Below are 25,620 nucleotides of genomic sequence, written 5' to 3'. Positions count from 1 at the left end.
CAGTTGGCTGCATTTCTTTATGTAAAAAACGTTGCTACTCGGTCATGGAGCAGTGGAACGGTCAGCGGCGTGCTTACGCAATAAAAAGGTTTAACAAAACCAACGATCGTTTGAAGAGTCCCGCACAAAGGGAGTTCAAAAGTTCCCGTTTTTTTTTGTGTCAATGTACAGTATGCAGATCACATGAGGAATACGTAGATGCTACTTCATAGATAAAAAATGAACTGTCCTATCATTTGCCTGGATGGACAAAAACCGTGGTAAATCTTTGATCCCGATCAGCATTATAAAATACACAATTAATCATACTATGAAAAATAATTGATGTGAATAAGGTCCACCTTAATTATATATATATATTTATGAAAAAACGGGCGTTTTTTCTCAGCTATGGTCATTAATCCGAAGGAAATTAATAGCATATGAAGAGATATCATGCCTGACCGGGAATCGAACCCAAGACTTCCGCATGAATGCCGAGACACTAATACTCAGCTACGGAATTCGGCATATTTATCTTAATATTAAGATAAATACATGAAAATTTTAAGAATATAAAATAATTACAAAATAAATCACTTTTCAAAAAGCATTAATGGAAATTAATCTATACACTTTGAACGGGATGCAGGAAAATTCAAAGGTTTTTTTTTAATTAATATTATTTAAAAGCTTATCGACAGTAATATTATTTTTGTAAAAAAAAATACTTAATTATATTTTAAATAAATGACGGAAGATTTTTACTTCCTTGTACGAAGTATAAGAAGTATTGTGATCGTGAAAAATTTCGGTTTTCAGATTTCAACGGAAATATCCATTTTGACCATCCCTCAATCCATTTTGACTAGTTTCGGCGTGACGACTTCGGCGTACGTACGTATCTCGCATAACTCAAAAACAATTAGCCGTTAGGATGTTGAAATTTTGGATTTAGAACTGTTGTAACATCTAGTTGTGAACCTCTCCTTTTGATTGTAATCGACTGGACCAAAAGTGCCCAAAAAAGCCCAAAATTCAACAAAATTTGGATTTTTGACATTTTCTTCATTGTAGTAATAAGCCCTCATTGAGAGCTTTTCAACGATATATCATAAGTGGTACGTATTTTCATCGGTTCCAGAGTTACAGCCAAATGAAATTTTAATTAATGAAATATTTGGATCTTACAAAGGGAAGGCACATCGGTTCGAATCAGACTGAATCTCCTTTTTTTAACTTTTTTTTTAATTTAAATATATTTATTTATTAATAATTATTAACCTGTGATTATAAAAAAACTTTTACGATAAATAATAATTCAATAATAACCATAAAAAGAAAATATGAAAAAATATCAGAAGTTATTAATGAAATCAAATTTTATGAACGTTTTGTTTTAAAAATATGTAATTTAATAGGCGTACAAGGAAGTCGTGTGGTGTCCACATCAGATTTTTTTAAATGGTTCAAAAATCTATTGAAAATAGGAAATTCGTGTAATTAATAATATATATTATACATCATTAAGTAAAATAAATAAATTTTATTATTAGATAAGAGAAGGACCTTATTTATTTTTTTCCATGAAAGAAAAAAATGTTTAACGATCTGTCTCCTTATAACTGACGTCATGCCCGCCCTGGATTGTAGGTATATTGTGTTTTACGGAATTTTTTTAATTAATATCTGTTTCAGATCATTGTTATTTTTATATCGACTATGGATCACAATAACATTAGAAATATAATTTTAGTTAAGATCTTCATTTCTTTTTTAGAGTTCTTGAGGCGGTTTTGTTTGTTAATTTTATATTTTGTAAAAATCCATCTTAATTTTTCATATTTTTTTTTATAATTTCTACTGAGTTTAAAAAAAGTAATAAATAAAGATATAAAATAATAATATATATGACTAAAAGTTCTTGTTCTACCTTCGTAATAACGATAACCTGAACTTTTAAAAAAGTTATCCTATAACTGAAATTTATAAATAGTTTTATCCTTTGGTATGGTATTTTAACTGAAGAATAATAGTAGATATCTCTAAAGGTCAAAATACAGTTTTAACAAAACTAACAGGAGTAGGGGAAGTCATCCCGTATATTACCTTGACCGCATAGGTGTAGACTGATAATAAAAATCAATAATAATCAATGTCTCAATAAATATATGGTACTAAAACATACGTAAAAACGGAGTAGGATATTCTGCGTGTATATGTACTATAACAGCAGTTCCAAGTTACATACGAGTGAGTGATCTGGCAACAAGAGAACAGCCAAGAGAGATGGAAATATATATCAGGGACACAGACATGTGGTGGGGGAAACTTGTCTTTAATCCTTTACACTTTGTTCTACTGCTAATATTTCAAATAGTGGCTCTTATCTAATGTTGATTTCTTTATATACGTATAAAATAAACAACCTTACCCAATAAAAAACAAAAAAAAATATGCAAATAATCAACAATAGCTAATAATATAAAAACTCTGACCGAAGAAAAAAAAAGCTGACAAAGTTGTAATACTTTCCTGATATAGGTTATTTAATCTTATACAATGAAAAAATAATGACACATAAAAAAGTTACCTAAGATTTCTTTTATTGAATGGGAGCAATTTATGATGAAGTTCTATTGTTAGTTACCTTTAATGTTTAAATAAACCAAATAAATTAGAAAATATTTTTTAGCTAAAGAAGACCGATTTTTACTTCCTTGTACGAAGTAAAGGAAGAATTGTGATCGCAAAAAATTTCGGTTTCCAGATTTCAACGGAAATATCCATTTTGACCATCCCTGAATCCATTTTGACTAGTTTCGGCGTGACCTCTGTACGTACATACGTATGTATCTCTCATAACTCAAAAACGATTAGCCGTAGCATGTTAAAATTTTGGATTTAGGACTGTTATAACATCTAGTTGTGAACCTCCGCTTTTGATTGCAATCGACTGGGCCAAAAATGGCTAAAAAAACCCAAAATCTGGGCCAAAAACCCAAAACATTTGGATTTTTTCTTAACTGCAGTAATAAGCCCTCATTAAGAGCTTTTCAACGATATATCATTTTCATTGGTTCCAGAGTTATAACCAAATTAAATTTTAATTAATGAAATATTTGACTAAAGGGGAAGGCACATCGGTTCGAATCCGACTTCATCTCCTTTTTTTTAACTTTTTTAAAAATTTAAAAACATTGATTTATTAATTATTAACCTCTGATTGTATAAATAATAATTCAATAATAACAATACAAAAAAAATATGAAAAAATATCACAAGTTATTAATGAAATAAAATTTTATATACTTTTCATTTTAAAAAAATATGTAGATGTAATTTAATAGGCGTACAAGGAAATTATATGGTGTCCACATCAGATTTTTTCGTTTCCGACACCCTCACTATTTCGCAGCCAGAAACGCACTGATTTTTAGAATACAAGGAAATACGTACGTTCAATTAACCATTAGATCCTACACACAAGCATCAATTTTCAACTCATTCACCACTGTGACTCATTGGATAAGTGCGTATGAAAAATACACTACTACACATCAATATAACATCAAATTGAGGTTATATTTATGTTATCTACTTTAAATTGCGCGTAACTCAAGAACAACTCAACCAATCTTCATCAAATTTTTAAATGTACGACTTCGGATACTCAGCTACAACATATATAAATTTCAATGAAATTGATTAAATAGTTTTGAAGATTTTCGAACCACAAAATTTTCAAATTTTTTGAAACAATTAAGCTTAACTAAACAACGACTCAACCAATCTTCATAAAATTCTCACATGCACAATTTCAACAGCTTTTTTAAATGAATGATTTTTTTCGTACTCCTCATACCTCAAAACGTACGTCCCCATCCCCCAAAGACACCGTGCAAACCAAAATTAATGCCGTATTTTTTTGGAAAAGTTAGTAAAAATCGGTATTTTTTCTGCTCTCCCAGCTCCAAATTCATCTTCCAAGATTTTTTTTCTCTGTTTATTAGTTAAATGGAAGAAACTAAAAAAAATTTCGCTGAAAAATTTAAAACCAAAAAAAAGTTACCTTTTTGGGGGAATTATGATGAAATTTTATTCTAATATTATTATTAAAAGTTTATAAACGCAAAAAAAGCTTTTTTAAGCTTTGAAAATTTAAAAAATCGATATTTTTTAACTCTGATTGGCTCCCTCATCCCAAAATTGTTCCCAGAGTATTTTTTGGGTCATTATGCTCAGGAAGACAAAAAAAATTCGGTTAAAAAATATGCAATAAATAAAAAGATAGCCTTTTTATTTTTAAGGAAAGGGGAATTTTGGGGCAATACTTTTTTTTTTAAAACGGTAAGATAAGTGTGTACGCATGAAGAGCTTTATATAAATAAAGTGGTGTTATGTTCGCAAAGTTTTGAGAAAATTAACTCCAAAATAAACTTTCATATGATTAAATGAAGTGTTCACCGTCAGACAATGTTAAAATGACAACGAATATCGTATTCTGATAAGAATCTTTTTTAAACATCAGGAACGGTACCTTCCTCTAAATGAAAAATTATTTTGTAATGTTTTATTTTTTATTTTTGATTCGGGTTAAAGATCTTCAAATTGAAATTCGTAAAAAATATTTATCTAAAACATTTGTTTAATTATGACCGAAGTTTTGGGCTTTGTATGAATGATTTTTGGCTATTTCCAATTACAAGAAAATACGTTGCAGGAGCGAAAAAAAAAACCATACTACTTAACTTAATTTCTGAACGAAATACTTTTTTGAAATCTTCTTTGGCCTCCGGGAGGGAAAACAACAAATAAAGCCTACTTTATCTAACATAACTTTTGACTTTATATAAATTCATATTATTTAAACAAATTTATATTAAATATCCGCCTGGAGGTCTCTACCAATCTTACTATGATAAATGGTTTTTATTCCATCTAACACTTCATTTCAACCTCTCATCAACTTTTTAGAAATCGAAAATTTTTAAAAACCAATTTCTAGATTTTTCAAAATTCTACCTTGAAAGTGATGAAAAGAGTAAAAAAAAAAAAACCTGAAAAATAATTGCAAATTTTCCCCAAATCCGACAATACTAAACGAGATATTCACTGGATTGGGGTTTGAAAATACTCTTCAGTTAAACATCTAAAAACCATTTTCAGGTTTTTTTTTTAATTTCAATGTTTTAAGAGATAGGACGGTTTACGGAGCGCGGCGACCCAATAAACACAACCACTGTTACTGTACGTGCGACGCGGCTGGCGGTATCTGCCTCCGGTTACTTAACTAAAAAAAAACATAAAATAAAATAAATTAAAAAACATTTAAAAAAATTAGAAACGATGTGCAGTCACGTCCTAGTGGTGTTAATTTGCTAACGCTAAGAACCTGGTAAAATAAATAAATTTTTACCCGTTTTTGGTACGGGTAACCAGACATAACTAATATTTTTAAGATGAAGACCGATTGTTTTGAAACCCACATACTTAGATCGCTCAAAGTTTCGGTTCTGTATTGTCTAAACTGTTGCTCTATAGAAATTACAATACACTGAAATTTTTTATAAATTAAACAAGCTTTAATTTTTATTTATCATTATTATTCTCACAAGCATGCGTTTAATGAAAACAGAGGAGTCCAGGGGGCAGAGTCCTCCGGCTAGACGGCAAGGGCGACAGGGATGCTAAAAATGACGATTAATAAGTCTCAAGGACAATAGATGAAGTTGGCAGGCACTGACTTAAGAGAGGACTGTTTCTCTCACAGACTATTTTAAGTGGCTTTTTTTCTTTTAGCTTGTTTCCCTACCCCCTGGGCTGGATTCACCGTGAAGCATAGCACAGCCCAGGAGACTGTCCACTCACTCTAACGGATCGTTTCAGTGTCTGCTTTTAACCCCTAGGGCAAGGTATCCAGGCCCGACTATGCCATTCCTGAGCCCCACCCTAGGGGCCGAGACTCGGTCTTGATGCCTTGCCTCCAATATGAGTAATCTACAAAGGGAGCCCGCACCGGATCTCGGTCTTTTAAGAGGTGCCTGCCTCTAACCGGGTCCCCCAGCCGGGTCTCGGTCTTAACAGCTCAAGGACGACGGAGTCCTCGTGTCTCATCGTGGCTTGCTTTAGAGTAAGTTCACGCAATAGCTTATTCATTCTAGTAACACAAAAAAAAAAAATGCCAAAAATTCTCATTAAATGCCGTGACGGAGATTTAATGAAAAACTAAAATCAATATTCTGGATTAAATAATTTTTATTTATAAATAAATAAGTTTGCTATTAAAAAGTAATATGGGTGAAGCCGCCGCGACGGAGGTGGAGGAATACTAGTGTGTGTGTGTGTGTGTGTGTGTGTGTGTGTGTGTGTGTGTGTGTGTGTGTGTGTGTGTGTGTGTGTGTGTGTGTGTGTGCGCGTGTTTGTGTGTGTGATGTACAAAATTTTAATAAAGTATAGAAAGTCTTAAATAACGTTTCAACAATTAAACATGAGAAAATTTTAATTTTTAACAGTTAAATTTAACATTTTAGCTTCTACATCAAAACGATCTATTTTTCGATATGACACCATTATATTCCCAAGTCTCCACGGAGGGCAACCAAAGCATTTTTTAAGTGGAAATAATAGGGTTGTGACATTATTTTAAAGGACATTGGAAAAAAGTCACGTAAAATACATCAGTAACCACCAATCTTACATCAGTATAACCAATATGGGGCCATAAATATTTAATATTTTTCACAGCTTTTTTTCTAAAACAGCCAGAAGTATACCAAAAATATGATCTCATACAAAAAATAAGTAGTTTGAAGGTAGCAGAATTTGCTAAAAATGTCTTTATTGTTTCACTAGTTATTTTTAAGTGTGCCCACACTTTGTTAACACCCTGGTTAAATATATATATATATATATATATATATATATATATATTATATACACGTTACATAAAACTGTAAAATAATTTTATAGCGTGTAATAAAAACGACTCCGTTAAAATAAAAAGTTAACAATAATAATTATATCTTTATTTTATGTTTTAAAAATTAACGAAATCTGATTCGTTTAATTCGATAACTGTCATTAAAATTATTCATTTCATTGTTTTTGCGATTGTTGGTAAGATCACATAAACAAATTCCAAATACAATTTTAAGGAAATTTCCAAACAATATATAAATAAGTTAATATATTTTATAAAATTAAAACATTAAGACGGTGATATCTAATTTGAAAATATAGATGCAATGGTTTGGTCTTACAACACAATTTTTTATAGTCATACATGATGAGTATAAAAAGACATTGTTAATTTATTCAGAGCGATAATCAATTATTTAATAAAATAAAACTGCTATGAAATATATACTTTAACAGGAATATAAACATAAACATCTAAATTTTATTTATAATTCTTTTTTTTATCCATCAGATGTCACTCGTCCATCATTATGTCACTAACAAAAAAATAATTTTTTTTAAATTATTTTACACTATTTAGTTCTACGGCTCCTCCTTTTAGTAAATTAATGTTAAATAATATTTCTTCATAGGGAAACCCCACGTTCAGTTGAAAGAAAATCGATAAACATTCTATTTTTAGGATCATTTGATTAGTCTTAAACAATTCTATTTTTACTAACTACGTCAGAAGAAGAAGAATGAGTTTTAGTGTTATGTTAATTTGTGTTTTCCTTAGTACTCCTGAAGAAATAGTTTTGCAGAACCGATTTACATATGAAATACGTGTCAAACGATTCCTCTCCAGACAGTCAAATTTGTTTTTTAAGTTGGAATAGGTAAAAAAAAAAAAACGCCATCCGTGTTAAAAAAAAATTAATCTGAAAGAAATTAAAAACGGAAAATTTACGTTATTTGCTTCTAATTAATGGATTTTTTTTTAATTACGCCTTTTAGAGTTAATTAACTGTATTTTTTTCCAATGAAGTTTCCAGTACCACTTTCTCACCGAAGATAATTAACAATTTAATTATCTAAAATTAATAATTTAGACATTATTGAAAGTTAACTTTTTTTAAATTTGTTTACCGATTTCTTCCTACGTAACAGAAGAAGTGTTTTCTACCTTTTTCCAGAAAATTCAAATAATTAATAATGAATATTTAAACCGTTTTTACTGGGTGTAATTCCTATTAATAAATATAAATATAATGTTTTTCTTGCACGTAGTATGAATTTTTTGTATTTTTTAATAAGGAAAATAATTCTCGTAGGATAATGCCACAAATTTTCTTTGGCTTGAATAAGATTAAATAAAACCTTAAATAAAAAAATTAAATGTTCCTTAAAGTAAAAATAAGATGAAACTTAAAGCAAAAAGTGGTTTGAAAATAATTCTACCATATTTGACAATTCATTTTTTTTTCTTTTTCCTGTTTATCCTCCGGAAATTACCGTTCAGCTATTAATTCACAGGATGAATGAGGATGATATGTATGAGTGTTTTAGAAGTGTAGTCTTGTAGTCTTATTTCGACCATTCCTGAGATATATGGTTAATTGAAATCCAGCCACCAAAGAACACATACATATTCACGATCTAGTATTCAAATCCATATAAAAGTAACTGCCTTTACTAGGACATGAACGCTGGAAACCTCGTCTTCCATATCAGCTGATTTGGGAAGACGCGTTCACCACTAGACCAACCCGGTGGGTCTGACCGTTAAATTAAATTATATTATGATATATATTTAGTAAATGAAGGAAATTTCTTTTTCCACCGTATTACTTCTAATCCGTTAGCTATATACCGGTATTCTGTTAGTAAGCAAGCCTTTTCATATCGGATATGGACAAGATTTAGATAGGAGACGAGTATTATTGTTTAAAGCCCATAAAAAGAAGGAAATGGGTCTAATTTAAAAAAAAAAAACACAATATTACAAATTCAAAATAATTAGTCAAAGCTGCGTGAAGATATTAATTTTAATTTGAAATCAAATTCTAAAAGTTTACTAAACCTTACAACTTGGCCCAGATATTAAAAAATCGAAATTTAAAGAATAGTATTTTATTTTAAGTTTTGATCAAAAATTTTAACGTTTTGCCTTAAATAAAATGAAACTTAACTTTTTTGGCTTGAAACGTCTAAATTTAAATGATAATCTTGTTATCATATAAAATAAAAATGTATTATGCCTACATGTATAAGTGTACACTGCCATAATGGCACATTTGTGCCATAATGTATTTCTGTCTGAAGTACTTCATCCCTTGAAGCTCCCTCAAAAAGTTAGAACGAGCACTCAAGATAAAAAATTTGACAATCAGATCAATCTGGTACTTATAAATTTTTTTTTTTTGTCTTCGGTCATTTGACTGGTTTGATGCAGCTCTCCAAGATTCCCCATCTAGTGCTAGTCGTTTCATTTCAGTATACCCTCTACATCGTACATCCCTAACAATTTGTTTTACATATTCCAAACGTGGCCTGCCTACACAATTTTTTCCTTCTGCCTGTCCTTCCAATATTAAAGCGACTATTCCAGGATGCCTTAGTATGTGGCCTATAAGTCTGTCTCTTCTTTTAACTATATTTTTCCAAACGCTTCTTTCTTCATCTATTTGCCGCAATACTCTTCATTTGTCACTTTATCCACCCGTCTGATTTTTAACATTCTCCTATAGCACTGCATTTCAAAAGCTTCTAATCTTTTCTTCTCAGATACTCCGATCGTCCAAGTTTCACTTCCGTATAAAGCGACACTCCAAACATATACTTTCAAAAACCTTTTCCTGACATTTAAATTAATTTTTGATGTAAACAAATTATATTTCTTACTGAAGGCTCGTTTCGCTTGTGCTATTCGGCATTTTATATCGCTCCTGCTTCGTCCATCTTTAGTAATTCTACTTCCCAAATAACAAAATTCTTCTACCTCCATAATCTTATAAATATGAATGGTGTAGACCGATATTTCGTTTAATATCCAGTTAAATCTGCCTCATCTTGATGTTTTATTTTTAATAAACATAAAAATTCTTACGTTTGAATTTAGTTTGTATACTTACTGTATTCACACCGTTTTATTCATAATCAAATTTTCTACAAGTTTTATTTAAACATTTTTATGAGCTTATTCTCATTTAACAAAGTTATTTTACACCAAACAGGAAATAGTATGTTTTTCGACCTCAGTATTTTGTCTTTAACCATAAATTTTCCGAAAACGACAATTCTTGGACCTCTTTATTTTTTCAGGTCAAATTTCATATAAAAACACTTCATTTATTCCTTAATTTTGGTGGTAAAAATTACAGTCTGGTTTAATTTTACGGAAGACGAAAAAATTAAGGCAAAATCTTTTGCCAGCGATACCCGGTAACAAAGTGTTACTTTTTTCTTTGTTTTTACCAGTAGAACATGTCCTGAAATTTTGTTACATTCTTTGTGAATCGTTTTAATTTGATGGGCTTTAATTACTTAACAAATAAGTTTTAGAATAAAGCCTGCTCTGTAGGTGAGTTTTTTTTAAATAAAAATATTTATTGAACTTTTACATCATATAATTAAAATGTTTAATTATAAATTGAAAAGCCGTGCGGAAAAACAATTACAACTTTTTTCACACAGATTAATCATAAGACACGACGTAACTCGGTTCCATAGCTCAATAATATTAAAATTTTCATCAGTCTTGCCATCTTACCTTCAAAATTTATACATTCACGGCTCACTTCATCAAACTCGTTTTCATTACTTATAATAAATTTCTATATTTCATCGTTAGAAAAATTTCCAATAATTTCATAATAAAAAAAATTGGGACTAAAAATATGGCGAAATGAGTTAAATGCACTTCTAAATAATAACCTATAAATATTCACATCGGTGAAGATATTATCTCTTTGAGTTAACTATAAACTTATGTTGTTAGTTAGATATTTTACCAAAAGATCGCAACACTAATCAATACAATAACCTTAAACTTACTAGTGCACCGTCTAAATTGAATGTCAAAATCGTAAATACACACGAATCTATCAACAGAGGTATTATTTTTTAATCTTAAAAACGTGCACGCATATTGGTCGAAGGATTAACATTTTAATTTTTTTTATTTTTGTAAGTAATTATGTATTTTAAGATGATGCTCTGATAAAGAAATATTGATAATTATTTAAAAAGAGAACGCGCATTTAAAACTCAATAATTTTGGCATATGTTGTTTACACCGCACTGATTGTATATATACAAAAAAAGTCTTTCTACCGTAGTTTTTAAAATACGCTAGGTTAGCGAGCGTTAGTTTATATTTGATAATATGGTAAGAAGTTCAGATTAAATTTTTGTAATTTAATCGCGTTAACTTTTCATTATAATCTATCAATAACAGAAATCAGTTGCAAATTTCAATTATACTTCATTGAAATTAGTAAATCAAAAAACTGTATTGTTAATTACGTAGTTCGTTAAAAGTTAGGTAGGTATCTAATGATTAGGAGGCTGATAACGGCGGCCACCACATCGACGTTATTGTATGCGGCCCCGGTATGGGGAAATGCAATAAATACACAGAGAAATAAAACTAAACTAAAAAGTGTTCATATACTCGCTCTGCTTAGGGTGGCTGCAGGCTACACAACAGTGTCGTATGATGCGTTGTGTATAATAACAGAGGTTCCCCCTATAGATTTGCAAATTAGAGAGCGGACATTAAGAGCCACGGGACTTCCCAGAGGCGAGACCATAGAGCTAATACAGCAAGAGCGGCAGAGTGCGTGGGCGCACTCAAGAGTTGGGGATTGGACGAGAAGGCTAATCCCCAACATAAATACATGGGTTGGTAAGAGACTGGGTGACGTGAGCTTCTATAGCACGCAACTATTGACAGGCCACGGTTGTTTTGGTCAATATTTATTCAGAATTGGGAAGAGGGCCACCCCACTATGCGTTTATTGTCAGGAGATCGACAATATAGAACGCACCATCTTCGCATGTCCCAGATGGGCTGATAATAGAAGGGAAATTTTAATTAATAGACTGACCCCTGACAATTTAATTAATTGGATGGTGTATAGTCAGGAAAATTGGGACCGGTTCAAGAAGTTCGCGGGGGAAATTCTCCGTATTAAAGAAGACGAAGACAGAAGACGGGGGTCGTAGTTAAAGTAGGGAAAGGAGGACAGTCCCTCCATGGAGGGCCTGCATGATGAGGTGTGCGGGTTCCTGAGAAGGGAGGGAATTCCTGGGGAACTGTGGGGTAAAGTTAAGACCGAGTCCCGGCCGGCGGTGTCGGCCCTGCGGGTGCCTTGGTGCTTAGCGGGGTCGGTGCCGCCGGTTTGAGGCACGGCAAAAGATAAAGGCAGAGACCCGGTTCCCTGCCGAGGGGCTGAGGGACGGCGTTGCCGGACCTTGGCCATGAGGTGGGGGATTAAAGGCACGGCAAATGGAAAATAAAAGATCCGAGACCGGGGAGGCTAACCTGCCGTGCCGGACGTGCTGCCGGTGGGTGGGGGACGCCTTCTTTGAATATATGGACACTCTCCCCGACTGCGTATACTTAAATGGATATCCGGTCGGGGGGAGAAGGGGAAAAAAAAAGTTTTCGAATGATTCCGTGTATCGATTTTGTACGATATCAACATAACCTACCTCTCGTTTCCCTCGCTAACCTCGTCTAATTTAAGGGTTAATTATTAAATTGGCCAATTTTAAAATGTAAATACAAAAGTACTGATAGAAATAAAAAAAGACATTACCCTGGCCGCTACGAGAATATGTAATTTTTTGATTTTTCAGTATAAAACCTTTATAAGTCAAAAACAACAGTAAAGTGACACTAATCCAAATGTTGGAAAAATTTCTTGACAAAAAAACGGTGTGAAAGTTGATATATATTAGAATTCGATATATTACGCCTTAACATAACTCTTGAACCCACTGTCAATTGTACATTATGCGACAGGCCACCACAGTTATTTTATGTTTTTTAGCTTTTTTTCTTTTGGTCCTTTTTTTATCCGAAATGGACCTTTTACACCTATCTCGGACCTTGTTAAATTGTACCTACTTTTGCTTTTATTTTCGATTTTACCTGTGACATTAGTTTAAGTTTAGTTTTAAGTTTTACTATTTATTCGTTAGATTAGTTTTAATTTCTTTTATTTTGTTTTTCGTCCTTAAAAAAACCACAGTTATTGACGTCTACCGGAATGTTATTCCGGTGGGAGTTTTCCCATATGTTACAGTTCTCGTGATTTATCAGTAGCGTTAATCAAATAAATATAAGCTCTGTTTTTTCTTTTTTTTATCATATTAGTTATACTACGATTATATTCATCAAAATTACTAATTCAATAGTAATTTTACTAATTACTAATTTAATAATTGGGAATATTCTTACAGCATTTCTATCTGCAAATTTGTCTATTAAAGGCAAACCTTCTTTCGAAAAGCATTTCAATCGGCCAGTTATCTCATCGCCAAAACGCAAGTTATTTAATAAATCAATGTACTCCATGTCATTTCTTTGTCTCATGTTTACTGTTAGCTCACAGAATGAAAATTGATGTCACAAATTTATTTCTGCTTCGAAGCAAAGAAATTGAACAAAACACCAATGCCCTATGACTGGAGGCAACTGCATTACATCACCAAAAAGGAGGATATTAACCCCGCCGAAATAACGTATTGTAATCAAGACAAGAAAATTATGGAATAATTACGTAAAAAAAAAAAACAAAAAAAAAACCTGAACTGACATCAAAATGCGTTAAAAAATAAGAAATAATTTAATCCAAACACTTACTTGATTATTTAAACACCTTTTTAATTGGCGCCAAAAAACATGATCACACTTAAGTGGTACTTGAATGGACCTATAGATGGCGTATATAGAAATACATAATAATCGCCAACGGAAAAGCAATCAGCATATAAATATGAATTCCACTTATATAATATCGGTATTGGGTTTTTATGAAGTATACATATATAATATTATAGAAAAAATTTATATATATCTATAAATTAATTTTGTAGAAGCAGGTGCCGATTCAAAAAAGTGTCTAAGAAATTAATTTGGACGAAGTTATTTCATACTTTTTAGCGCATTCTGATCTCTGTTCCATTTATATATATATATATTTTTTTTTTTTATTACAATAACTTCCTCTTCACTGACAACAGAATACAAAATATAATGCCATTATTCTTTGAAAACTAGTTTGCTTGAAGAGAAATAATAGTGAGTGAAGAAGAAAAAAACTGTGAAAAAACCTTGCATTCATTGAACAGACTCTTTGACAGTAAAACGGTTACACAATTTAACCTATGAAAAATATTATTGAAAAGTTAAGAGCAACAGATGTATAATACTGAAATCTACGTTACATTTTATTGAAACTAAACCTTATATTTATAAAATTTAACGACTTGAATGAATATCGACAAAAAGAAATGTTATTCAAAAAAAAAATATCAACAGGGGAATTTTACCCTATAAAATGAATATAATACATTTCCCCCATATTAGGGGAATCATTCAAGTACAATAAAAAAGATTTACTTCTTAAGCAGCTTTTATGAAAAATAACAAAGCAAAAAACCGGTTTGTAGTTAACGGATTAGAAGTAATATTGAGGAAAAAGAAATATCCCCGGTTAAAAATATATCGATTACATAATATAATGTAACGGTCAAATATGGCAGAATTATTCTTAAATCAATTTTTGCAGGGGAACAAGCTCTTTTGTAACGAATATGAACAAGAAATAGACGGGAGACAAATATAATGGTTTAAAGCCCATTTGAAAAAGAAAATAGATTAATCTTTTATAATTAAAAAAAAGACAACATTACAAACTAAAAATAATTAGTCGAAGTTGAGTGAAAATATTAATTTTAAACGTTATCAGCACAAGGAAATTTAAAAAAATAATAAACCGGTTTAAAATTCTATACTAAATATAATACTTTGTTTTCGTCATCATTTGAATGTCAACTTCTTGGATTCCGCGTAGAAAACAACTACCAAAAACAAACATACTCTTGGCCCAGATATAAAAAATTTGAAATCTGAAATTTAAAGAATAGTATTTTATTTTATTTAGTACGATTTAATTTTGAAATCGGTTCAATTATTTTTCAGTTTATTTTATTTTAAATTCTGATTACGGTTAAGACAATAAAAACGTTATCCATACAAAAAAGAGTGTCAGCAAAAAAACAAAGCAATAAATCAGCAATAATCAATATGTAGATCCGCAAAAGTCATATGTAACAGCAGTTCTGTATTATTTACTTATTGAAAGAGTAAATAAATTACTTTTATTGAAAAAAAAGAAAAAAAAACCTAATGATTCTTGATAATAAGATACTTTGCCCCGGAAAATCTTTTTAACAGAATAAACAAACATTAGTAACAATAAATTACAAAAGTATAAAAAAGAATAAGAGAAGAATTTTTAGGTAATTAAATATATTTGAATGTAAATATATTTCTTTAACGAAAATTTGGTTTATAAATAAAAAAATTTTAAAAGATTTTTGTTAACAGTTTATAAAAAGTAATAAACAATTTGTGGAATCTCATAAAAGGATCAACAAAGGACAAATCCAATAAACGACTGCAAAACTTCCAGGCTCCGCCCTTGACAAATTTTTATTTCAAAAATACATCATAGGATTTTTAAATTTTAAAATTACTTAATTACGAAATAAGTACAACTGGGAAAAAGATCAAAATGTTCAATAAAAAATGTGGGTCTTATTTGATCATGTGATGTTTTTAGGTTTAAAATTATGCAGTATTACAAATATAATTGAGAAAAAAATAACAATTCTTAGTAATAAACTATGGGTCTAACCACTTCACTGAATAATGTTTTTATAATCGAAATTATACCCTCTTTAAGTACAAGTCCAAAAAAATCAAAATTTTTGAGTACCACGGACCTCCTTTTATTAAGAAATTTCCAATCTGTCTAAATTAACATTATATACATTTAGACTTGCAATATTGAAAATTAAAAGTTAAAAAATATATTAACATATTATTAAAATATATATTATAATTATGGATCATATTCTGCCTTTTATTTTGTTAAGTTTATTTATTAATAATTCAACAAGATTTGGTGCAATTTTATTCAAAAAGGTTAAAAGCATTCTAGTTCACTAAACTCATGTCTACCGTCATGCTCCCTTATCTGATGGAGTCGAAAGTCGACCGTACCTGGTAAATATACATTCAGCCAAACTTCAGATTTTGGTCGATCAGTTTTCAAGATATTAGGCAAGACCTGTTCAGAAACAATTTAGAAAATCCCTCCCACCTTGATGGGGTAGAAAATCAACCAAAGCTGGGATATATATTGTAACAGGACCAGTATAACGGGTCAGAATAACGGATTCCAATTAAGAAGAAAGAAAGAGAAAATAATAATGAAAAGAAGAATCCAACAGGACCTAAAAGGGATTCTTTTCTCAAATTAACAGGACCATTTAACAATTTCTTCTTTGTAATACAATGGCACCTCCAAAAGTTGTTGTTTAGAAGAGTTACCGGACCGGGAAAAGAATTTATAGAAAAACGTAACAGTGCAGGCGATGAAAATTATTATGTTTCAACAACTGAAAGGACGAGGCGGTAACTGGTCCTGCAGGCCAGGGGATATAAATATTGCCGGGGACCAGAGGATGTAGTCAGTAGTTCTGTGAGACCGTGTTCGGCGCAGGGTAAAACAAGCGATAACGGTCAGTAGTTTGATAACAGCGAGTGAACACTACGTCACGATTATTCCAGTGTGGACAGTGGGTGAATACAAGAAGTTGTTCGGTTAATTATTGGCAAACAGTAGAGAAAATTATAGTAATATATTCATTCATAAAGTGTAGGGTATTCTTTAGCAAACAGTAAAGTAATAATACTTGCAAAAATTGAATTACTATGAATTTCAGATTTTTCTAGTGTTATCTTGTTGTTAATGCAATATTAGTTTCTACCGATCTTTATAACGTTTTTAGTAAATTGGACTTATTTTGGTATTTATTAATTTAACTATTATTAAATAAATATTGTATTTTTATCTTTTGTTATATTTTAATTACTTTTAATTAATTTTATCTTTTATATTTTAATTACTACTTTTTGTTATATACACGAATTATGATTATTATTTGTTTTGTTTATATATCTTTAAAGTAATAAATTGTATTTATAAGAAATGATTACGTTTGTTAGTCTCTCAACATCCTTGACAACTGCAAACACGCATCGATATATATATATATAGCCAAATATTTGTACTAAACTTCAAATTTTTAGTCAATCAGTTTTCAAGATATTAGGCAAAAACTGTTCAGAAATAATGTAGAATACACCCCCACCTCTAAATCCGATTGACTTAAAAGTTTGGAATTTTAAGTTCTTTCATCGTAGTAAAACTAAGTTTTCTAAAATCATTACGCAAAAAGTAAAAAATTCAATATGGCCAAAACTATCCCCCGTTGCCCAAAATTTAATGCTAATAATGCTCCATATAAATATACAGATTTTATGAGTTATTTTCGAAGAATAATAACTAAATAACATTAGCTATTAAATAATACTGGTTAAATAATATTTAATCAGGACAGAGATAACAATCGAGATACAGGCCAACATGTAAGACGTACAGTTACAGATGTTTGCACATAAGTTCTTATAATTTCCAAAAATGTCTTTTATTTTTTTTGTGGTTTTTGAACTGAAGGGGTCTCGAAACGCTAACAATTGCAAAAGCTTCGATAAACAGAATTTTTGCCAGCCGCGCTATATTTTCTCTTTGTAGCTATGCTACTGCAACACCAAACAAAGATGTAGCCGGGAAAGTAAAAATAATAATTAAAAGAACGCGTTAATTGTGTGACGACGAACATAACTGTATGTATATCAAAACAAAATGACATCATTCTATGTGGGCTGTTATCGGTAAAAGATAGCGCGCTATCTTCGTTTCAATGTAACGTGAGAAAAAGGATAATTTATGTACTTAAAAATTCTGTCGGTGAATTTTGAGATATGCGGTATCGTATCTCCTACCGTTGTAGGTCGTATATATTTTATAATTCATGATAAAATTTTACAGTTTCTTATTATTCAGAATAACGAAAAATTAAAATGAGAACTAAGTCTTCATTTCAAGATACTAAGTGAATACATGTATTAGTGATACATTTTTCCTAATAAAGAATGAATCTTTTTCAATCAAAAATCGAAATAAACTATTACAAGAATATTTGGAAAATATTAATATAATGCAACGCTTAAAAATTTCCAAAAAATTACAATATGTAATTAGCGATTGTAAAATATTCATTTTCATTCAAAGATAAAAGAATAAGTTGTGATATAATTAAAAAAGAGGTTTTGATTTTCTCAGCAAATATTTTTACTGTCTTTTCGAGGAAAAATACGGTATTACTTTCGATCGCATGGTTGGATTGTTGGGGGGAGGGATTGAATTTTCATTACGTTTTGAGGAACGCGGAGTACGAAAATACCAATCACTTAAAATGTAATTTCCTTACATGTATATATATATATATATATATACAGAGAGAGAGAGAGAGAGAGAGAGAGGGAGGCTAACATATAGAATTTATGGCAACTATTAAATAAATTTAATTGAAATTTAGATACCCTCCAGTAGTATATCTGAAGCTGTGCATCTGAAAACAAAATTTTATGAAGATTGGTTGAGTCGTTTCTGAGTTATGCTCAATTTAAGGTCAGACAATATAACCTAACTTTGAGGTACTTTTTTCGGTCGTATGATGAGATTGGGGGGTGAAAATGAATTTTCTTTAGTTTATGAAGTATAGGAATAACGAAAACACCATTCACTTAAAATGTAATTTCCTTATATATATATATATATATATATATATATATATATATATATATATAGAGAGAGAGAGAGAGAGAGAGAGAGAGAGAGAGAGAGAGAGAGAGAGAGGCTACGTATAAAAGTTCCGGCTTGAAAATCTCCAAAACTGCTATATGAATTTCTTTAAAATTTAGATACCCTGTAGTAGTGTATCTGAAGTTGTGAATGTAAAAATTTGATGAACATTGGTTAGATCGTTCCTGAGTTATCCTCAATTCAAGTCAAAAACAGACAATATAACCTAAATCTGAGATATTTTTTCGGTCGTATGTATCAATTTTATGGCTCGAAAATCTCCAAAACTACTGGATCTATTTCACTGAAATTTAAATATGCTATAGCAGTGTATCTGAAGTTCGTGCAGGTAAAAATCTGATGAGGTTGGTTGAGTCATTCTTGAATTACGCTCAATTTAAGGTCGATAACAAATAACATAATCTCAATTTGAGGTTATGTTGACTTTCTATTGGTGTATTTTTCTTACGCCTTTTCAGTAAGTCACAATGTTAGGCGAGTTCAAAGTTGACGCTTGTGGATAGGGTTTACTCGTTAATCCAACTTATGTAGTGCATTGTACTCACAGATCTCAGCGCGTTTCTGATTGCAAAATAGTGAGACGTCGGAAACAAAAAGTCGTTTTTTTTTTACTCAGGACTGGAAAGGAATTGTTTTCTTTTAAAAAACATAAAAAATAAACATCTTTCATTTTTTTATAATATTGAATTAAGATAAACATAATTTCTGTCACAAGATACATTCATAGTTTAATTACTAATTCAGTAATTAGATAACAAAAAAAATTAAAACAAATATAAATTAAATAACATCTACTTTGGATATTAGTTAACCACATAAATATTAGATATTGAATAATATAAGATAGTATAATTTTTATTAAAATAGAATTATCATGGTATTAATTATCAAACTTACCAGCACTGATAGTGGTATATACTCAAATTTTTTCTCCATTTTTTAAAGGTGATTTTGAGAAATTTAATAAAACCAATTAAAACTTTCACTGAAAACAAACACACACACACACACACATACACAAACAACTAACACAATGTAATCTATTTAATGTTTTATGTATATATATGTAATAAATTAATAAAATTATTAAGAGGTTTTACTGTTTTTGAAAAACATTAAATATTTTTACAACGTGAATTATAATAAAACATGCTCGCTGAAATGCAAGATGTATGTTCTACTTCGCGTACTGCTGTCCTTGTTATATGAGCTAACATTACACCTATCGCAAATCGAAGTGAATAAAGCACCACTATTTTGTAATCTTGCTGTGCTAAAAAAGTGTTTATGTATGTATACACGTGAGCGGTAAAGAGAAACAAAGAGCGATTGTGTGTGTATGTGTGTATTAATATGTTGAATGTTGTACGTAAAAACCAGTTTTACCAACTGTCAAGCATCTATACATAACTGTTCGCATTTAAAATAAAAATTCCCTTTACAGTAATAAAGTAACAAATAGCTTTCATTTTTCCTTTGTTTTATATTTATATATATTTTTTTTTAATCACGAAAGTTATGGCATACACATTTATACTGATATATACAACTACTGCAATAGCATTATAATCTTTTTTTTAATGTTATGATAACTACAAAACTATTTTATATATCGAAAACACAAATAAAAACTATATAAGCTGATTGATAAACAATACATGTAGAAATCTTTATTTTTTTATTATTTATAAATTATTTTTTTTAGTTTTTAATTTTATGCACAGTATTTAATACAGAAGAATGTACCTTAGACATATACTCATACACACACACAAACATAAATTCACAATGCAAACAAATTGGAAAGAGATTGGTAATGAAAGTGCAATAACGGGAGGAACTATGCATACGCCCCTTTCTACATTGTTGATTTTTTTTTAATAAAAATAATTATATTTTAATTATTTTTACTGTAAATTGTATATAAACTCCACTAATTCATATTCTATTATAATACTTGAAATTATCTTATCATTCCTGTTTTCATAATCTAACCTCAAACCACATTTCTATGTAATCGCTTAGGGAGCTTATAATCTGAATTCCAGCATTTTTCCTATTAAAACACGTATTCCAGTTGGTTAAGGAAATATTTATTTTAATTATTGTCTTTATTTTAATAGTACCTTATCGCTTTATTACATTTTCATTAGTTGGAGACCCATCAAATGCCTAACTGGATCCTATTCCACAAAAGTACAAGGAACAGTTAATTTTTAACTGACTTCAACAGAAAAGAGATTTTCAATTCCACCCTTTTATATAAAAATTTTTTTCCAGGTTTAACTTTTCACCAAGTGCTCCAGTTTGGATAATTTTTTTTTAACAATACAGGATATTGATCGTCCAACATTATTACTGGCTGGTAATAATGTTGGACGATCATTATCTAATAATGTCTATCTTAGACTTCTTGATATTAGACGCATTTTCTGTAAACGAGTTTATCTTTCATCAGCTTTTTTTGTTTCGCAATTTTTCTTTTTTACAACAATCTATCAATGCGATCGTTCTTCAGGCGTTTCATTATAAATAGATTTATGAGTCAACGAAAAATGATGTGATATTTGTTAGACCCTTAAGGATCAAATCATATCAATTTTCCCTTTCTTCTGAAATATTTCACATCTACGTATTCGTGCATTTTACACAGCCTTTGCTAATTTATAACCTTGACTCCCAATTCCTACGCATTCTTTCCTTCGAATCTTTCAAAATCGTTATGAATGAACTTATTTTGTTTCAAAAGAACGTTTTTTTCTCTTACGAGCAGTCTCTTTAGTAGGTCTACCCACATATCCACTTTAACTAAGTAAAAAAAATAACTAGAATAATTTGAACAAATTTTGAAAAAAATTGAACCAAACCCAAAAAGAAAAAGTGCAATGAAAAGGAAAAACATGATTTTTCCATTACGACCTCAATACAATCCTTGATATTTTTTTTTTTGTTGAGCATGACGAATTCAAAAGATATCTTGTGTATCGTATTTAAAATTTGGCTCTGACTTCAAAAAATAAGTTTGAAAATTTTTATTGAGAATAGTGGAAAAATTATTTTTTCTTTTTCAATTAATTTTTGTTCAATTTTCTGTTTTTTGGAGTCCGAACAATTTAATTTTATTTTTCAAATAAATTTTACTTAATAAGTGAAGTGAAATCGTTACCAGAAAATTACAATTGAACGCTTGTAATTGTTAATAAAATTTTATAAGTTACTGACATTCTATAAAACTGACAAACAATCAAAATATCTAAAAAATAAAAGTTTGCAATTATTATTCCCCGTAAAACATTTGAATAATTGTTTACAGGTCATCAAAGTTACATCAAAATTTTATTATTTTTATTGATGATTTTGTTGCAAAAGCTTGAAGCTTGTGCGTGGGGATATGAAAATAGAATTTTGTAGCGTATACAAAATGCTATACCTAACCGTAATTCGAGCCCGAGACGTTCAGATGAAAGGCCGAAACGCTACCCCTCCACCACGGAGATGCACATCATTGTCATAAGAAGATGAAACAAGAACAAGAATTTATTATAATTTTAATAGATTCATTGAGTTAAATGAAAGATTTAGAACGATTTCCATTAAATTAGATAATTACACAAACATATATACGTTACTTTATTGTTTTACTAACAGAAATAAAGCTCTACTCCAAAATTGGAATTGCGTATTCCTTTTCAACGGTTTTGAAGCATGAAGAATACATTCTGTAACCGATATGCAAAGTCTAAGTACCATACAGTTCATGCAGCTGTCTATACAATAAATTATGTAAAATTTTCACAAGGAATAAATTAACCAGAGAACATAGTAGACATAGCGGGAAAATGCTATATTTCCAAGATATCGCTTGTTACTGAAATTTTTATTAGAACCCTTACTAACATAGTTGCACCTCAATAAAATAACAGACTACGCAGATCATTCAATAAACTGTATGATAGTTTGTAAACCAGATTATTTATTATTATTTTATCTGATGCACGGGCTTACACACATATACACAAACAATTAAAAATATTTATCATTTTATTTAAATATATTTTTTGTTTAATTCAATGATTCTAACTAAAGCGCGCGCGCAAATCGTATTTCATTCGCGCGGATGTGGAGGTACTAGCGACCATTTTAAATATTATTCATTTATTAAATTCTACCGCTCACCTGTAACGTCACAACATAGCGGTCGAATACAACAGCTGTACGTCAGTGATACACTAGCGCTCATTGTGTTGAGAGGTGGTACTACTGACACAGTATACTTGCTTAGCCGCTAGTTTATTTAGAGCATTTTTTGGGGTGTGGATACGATTTTTCAAATTTTTTTTTGCAAATATTATTTTTTAATTAATAACAAATGTCCCTAAGAAAAATAAGACCTTAATTAGGGGAAATCTCGAGATACTGAAAATGACCTTGCTTTACAGTCCCCCACCTGATCTTTTATGTTGAAAATTTAATGGGATCAATGACCCATACACAGAAGTAATCTGACCAAGTTTGGTGAAAATCGGTCCAGTAGTTCTAGAGATATACAGTATGATCAACCAAACACAAACACATACATACACAAACATCCGGAAAATTTCTACTCGATTTTTAGTTTAGGTGTTAAAACGTCGAGATCCGATGAAAAACCCATATGCCCAAATTGGATCGATTATAATACTTTCCCTGCTACAGCTATAACATTAAAAGTAAGAAAAATATATCTTTTTGTTTAAACTATTTTTAATGAATTTTAATAAAAAAATTCATCCATTGAAAACTGAAAAAATGGAATTGTACCTAAACTTCACAAAAATATTTTTGATGAAATCTCAAATGGGGGGGAGGTTTATTTCACCCATCTTGTGGTAACAAGAATGTTTGTGATTTATTTATTTACATGCTATGGTGGAATTTTAGTGAAAGACTACAGGGAAAAAATAAAATAAAACTAGAAATAATTTTCTTATAAAATATTTTTCTGGGATTTTTTCTGAGAATTTTTACATAAATAAATTATTTTTCCTGAAGGAATTCTGTGTAGATCTGCCAGTATACTGCACATCTATTATCATAAGAAGATAAGATTTAGGATAATTACAAAAGGGAAATAAATCATTGTATCAAATTTCAGCTTTGAATCTTACTGGAAGTTGGTATAATGGCAAACAGACATTAGATTCATAAGTATCTTCAACACATTGTTATCAGGATAAAAAAAATTACAAAAAATAATTTAAATTTTTTTTACTCGTGTAATTAATTCTATAAGAAAAATAATGTAATTAAATAAATTAAATAACTGAATAAAATGTAATTAATTTTTTAAGAAATTAATAAAAAGTAATAAAAATTGAACGGACAATGATCAAACAAAGTAATAAAATTCAACTAAAACATAAGTAGACAGAAAAAAATGAATATGTCTCAACAAAATAATAGTTCATAAAAGAATAGTCTATAACAGTTTTATCTACCAAGCAATAAATTAAATAAGAGGGGTAATTAAAATACAGTAATAGATTATGACTGAATTGTCATAAAATTTAATGTTTAAAAATGATTTATGTTTATTTGCAGATATATACACTTCTTTTTAAAAGAAAAAAAATTATCGAACAATATTATCGTTTAAAAATATACAAAAAGATAATTAAACATCTATAAGGAGTATAACACTTAAAAACTACTTCAGTAATAAATTACATGTAAGATATATTGTATAAAGGAAAAACTGTCATGCATGTTATGATAACAGATTTTCCTTTAATCTGTCAGTTTGAAATATAGATGGAATAATATATGGTGCCCAGTTCTTAAACAATATAGCTACTATTGTCACTGTTACCATATTCAAAACAAAAAATAAATATCAGAATTAAATGACATACCTTACACATTCTTTGGTACTTACGTATTAACGCCACCGCAGCTACAGCTTTATTTAAAAACAAAGTAATCAATCGGATTTCGGTGGAAAATGGGCCAATATAGAGTTTAACATGGATTCAAAACAGTCTCTTTATTAATTTTAATAAATGGTTATTTATATTTATTTATTTTATAAATATAATTTAACCAAACTTAACCTACGCTTGCTTCACTCGCTAACCTTGACTAATTAACAGGAGTGTTTTGATTATTTAAATAATAAATAATTGCAATAATTACTAAATTTATTAAATAAATAGTCAAAAAATTACGGTGTTAATTAATCAAGGTTAGCGAGCGAAGCGAGCGTAGGTTAAGTTTGGTTAAATTATATTTATAAAATAAATAAATATAAATAACCATTTATATAATTAATAAAGAGACTGTTCATTTTCCACCGAAATCCGATTGACTACTTTTTTAAAAATAAAGCTGTAGCTTCGGTGGCATTAATATGTAAGTACCGATTCTTTTGGTCAATATAATTTTTTATGTCATTCATTAACCAATGTTTTTAATTTCATACTTATACCGCTATTTCCACACAGTTTTATTTTTGCAAGTTACATAAATCAAGAAAGCAATAGGGTAAGATTTCAGGTGAATATTATATATCCTATCAAAACAGAAACACAACAAACAATTAGGTTCATTAAGGTAAAAAGAACAAAACAAACCATCGTGAATTACAAGAGAAGCGATTGAAAGATTGAGGAAATAAATGAACAGGAACGATGAAAAATATAAAAGGCTGAAAAAATTATTAAATAATTAATTA

The 25,620-nt window shown here is 29.8% G+C and overlaps 1 protein-coding gene across 2 annotated transcripts in view; it reads right to left on the bottom strand.

Annotated features, from left to right (window-relative positions):
- The window catches only part of LOC142328683 (b(0,+)-type amino acid transporter 1-like), a 148,677-nt gene that overhangs the window by 73,144 nt on the left and 49,913 nt on the right, over nucleotides 1-25,620 (bottom strand). Inside the window, exon 1 of one of the 2 annotated variants that reach the window (XM_075372602.1) lies at nucleotides 19,809-19,875. The exons of the other annotated variant lie outside the window; for it this stretch is intronic. Coding sequence (XP_075228717.1) covers nucleotides 19,809-19,847 — 39 coding nt within the window. The 5' untranslated portion in view covers nucleotides 19,848-19,875. Of the gene's footprint in view, nucleotides 1-19,808; nucleotides 19,876-25,620 lie in introns of those variants that run through there. 2 annotated transcript variants of the gene reach the window in all.

The sequence above is a fragment of the Lycorma delicatula genome, chromosome 8, assembly GCF_047948215.1.
Source record: "Lycorma delicatula isolate Av1 chromosome 8, ASM4794821v1, whole genome shotgun sequence".
Lineage (NCBI taxonomy): Eukaryota > Metazoa > Arthropoda > Insecta > Hemiptera > Fulgoridae > Lycorma > Lycorma delicatula.
The sequence above is the reverse complement of the archived record's forward strand: the minus strand, read 5'-3'. Positions and strand labels throughout refer to the sequence as shown.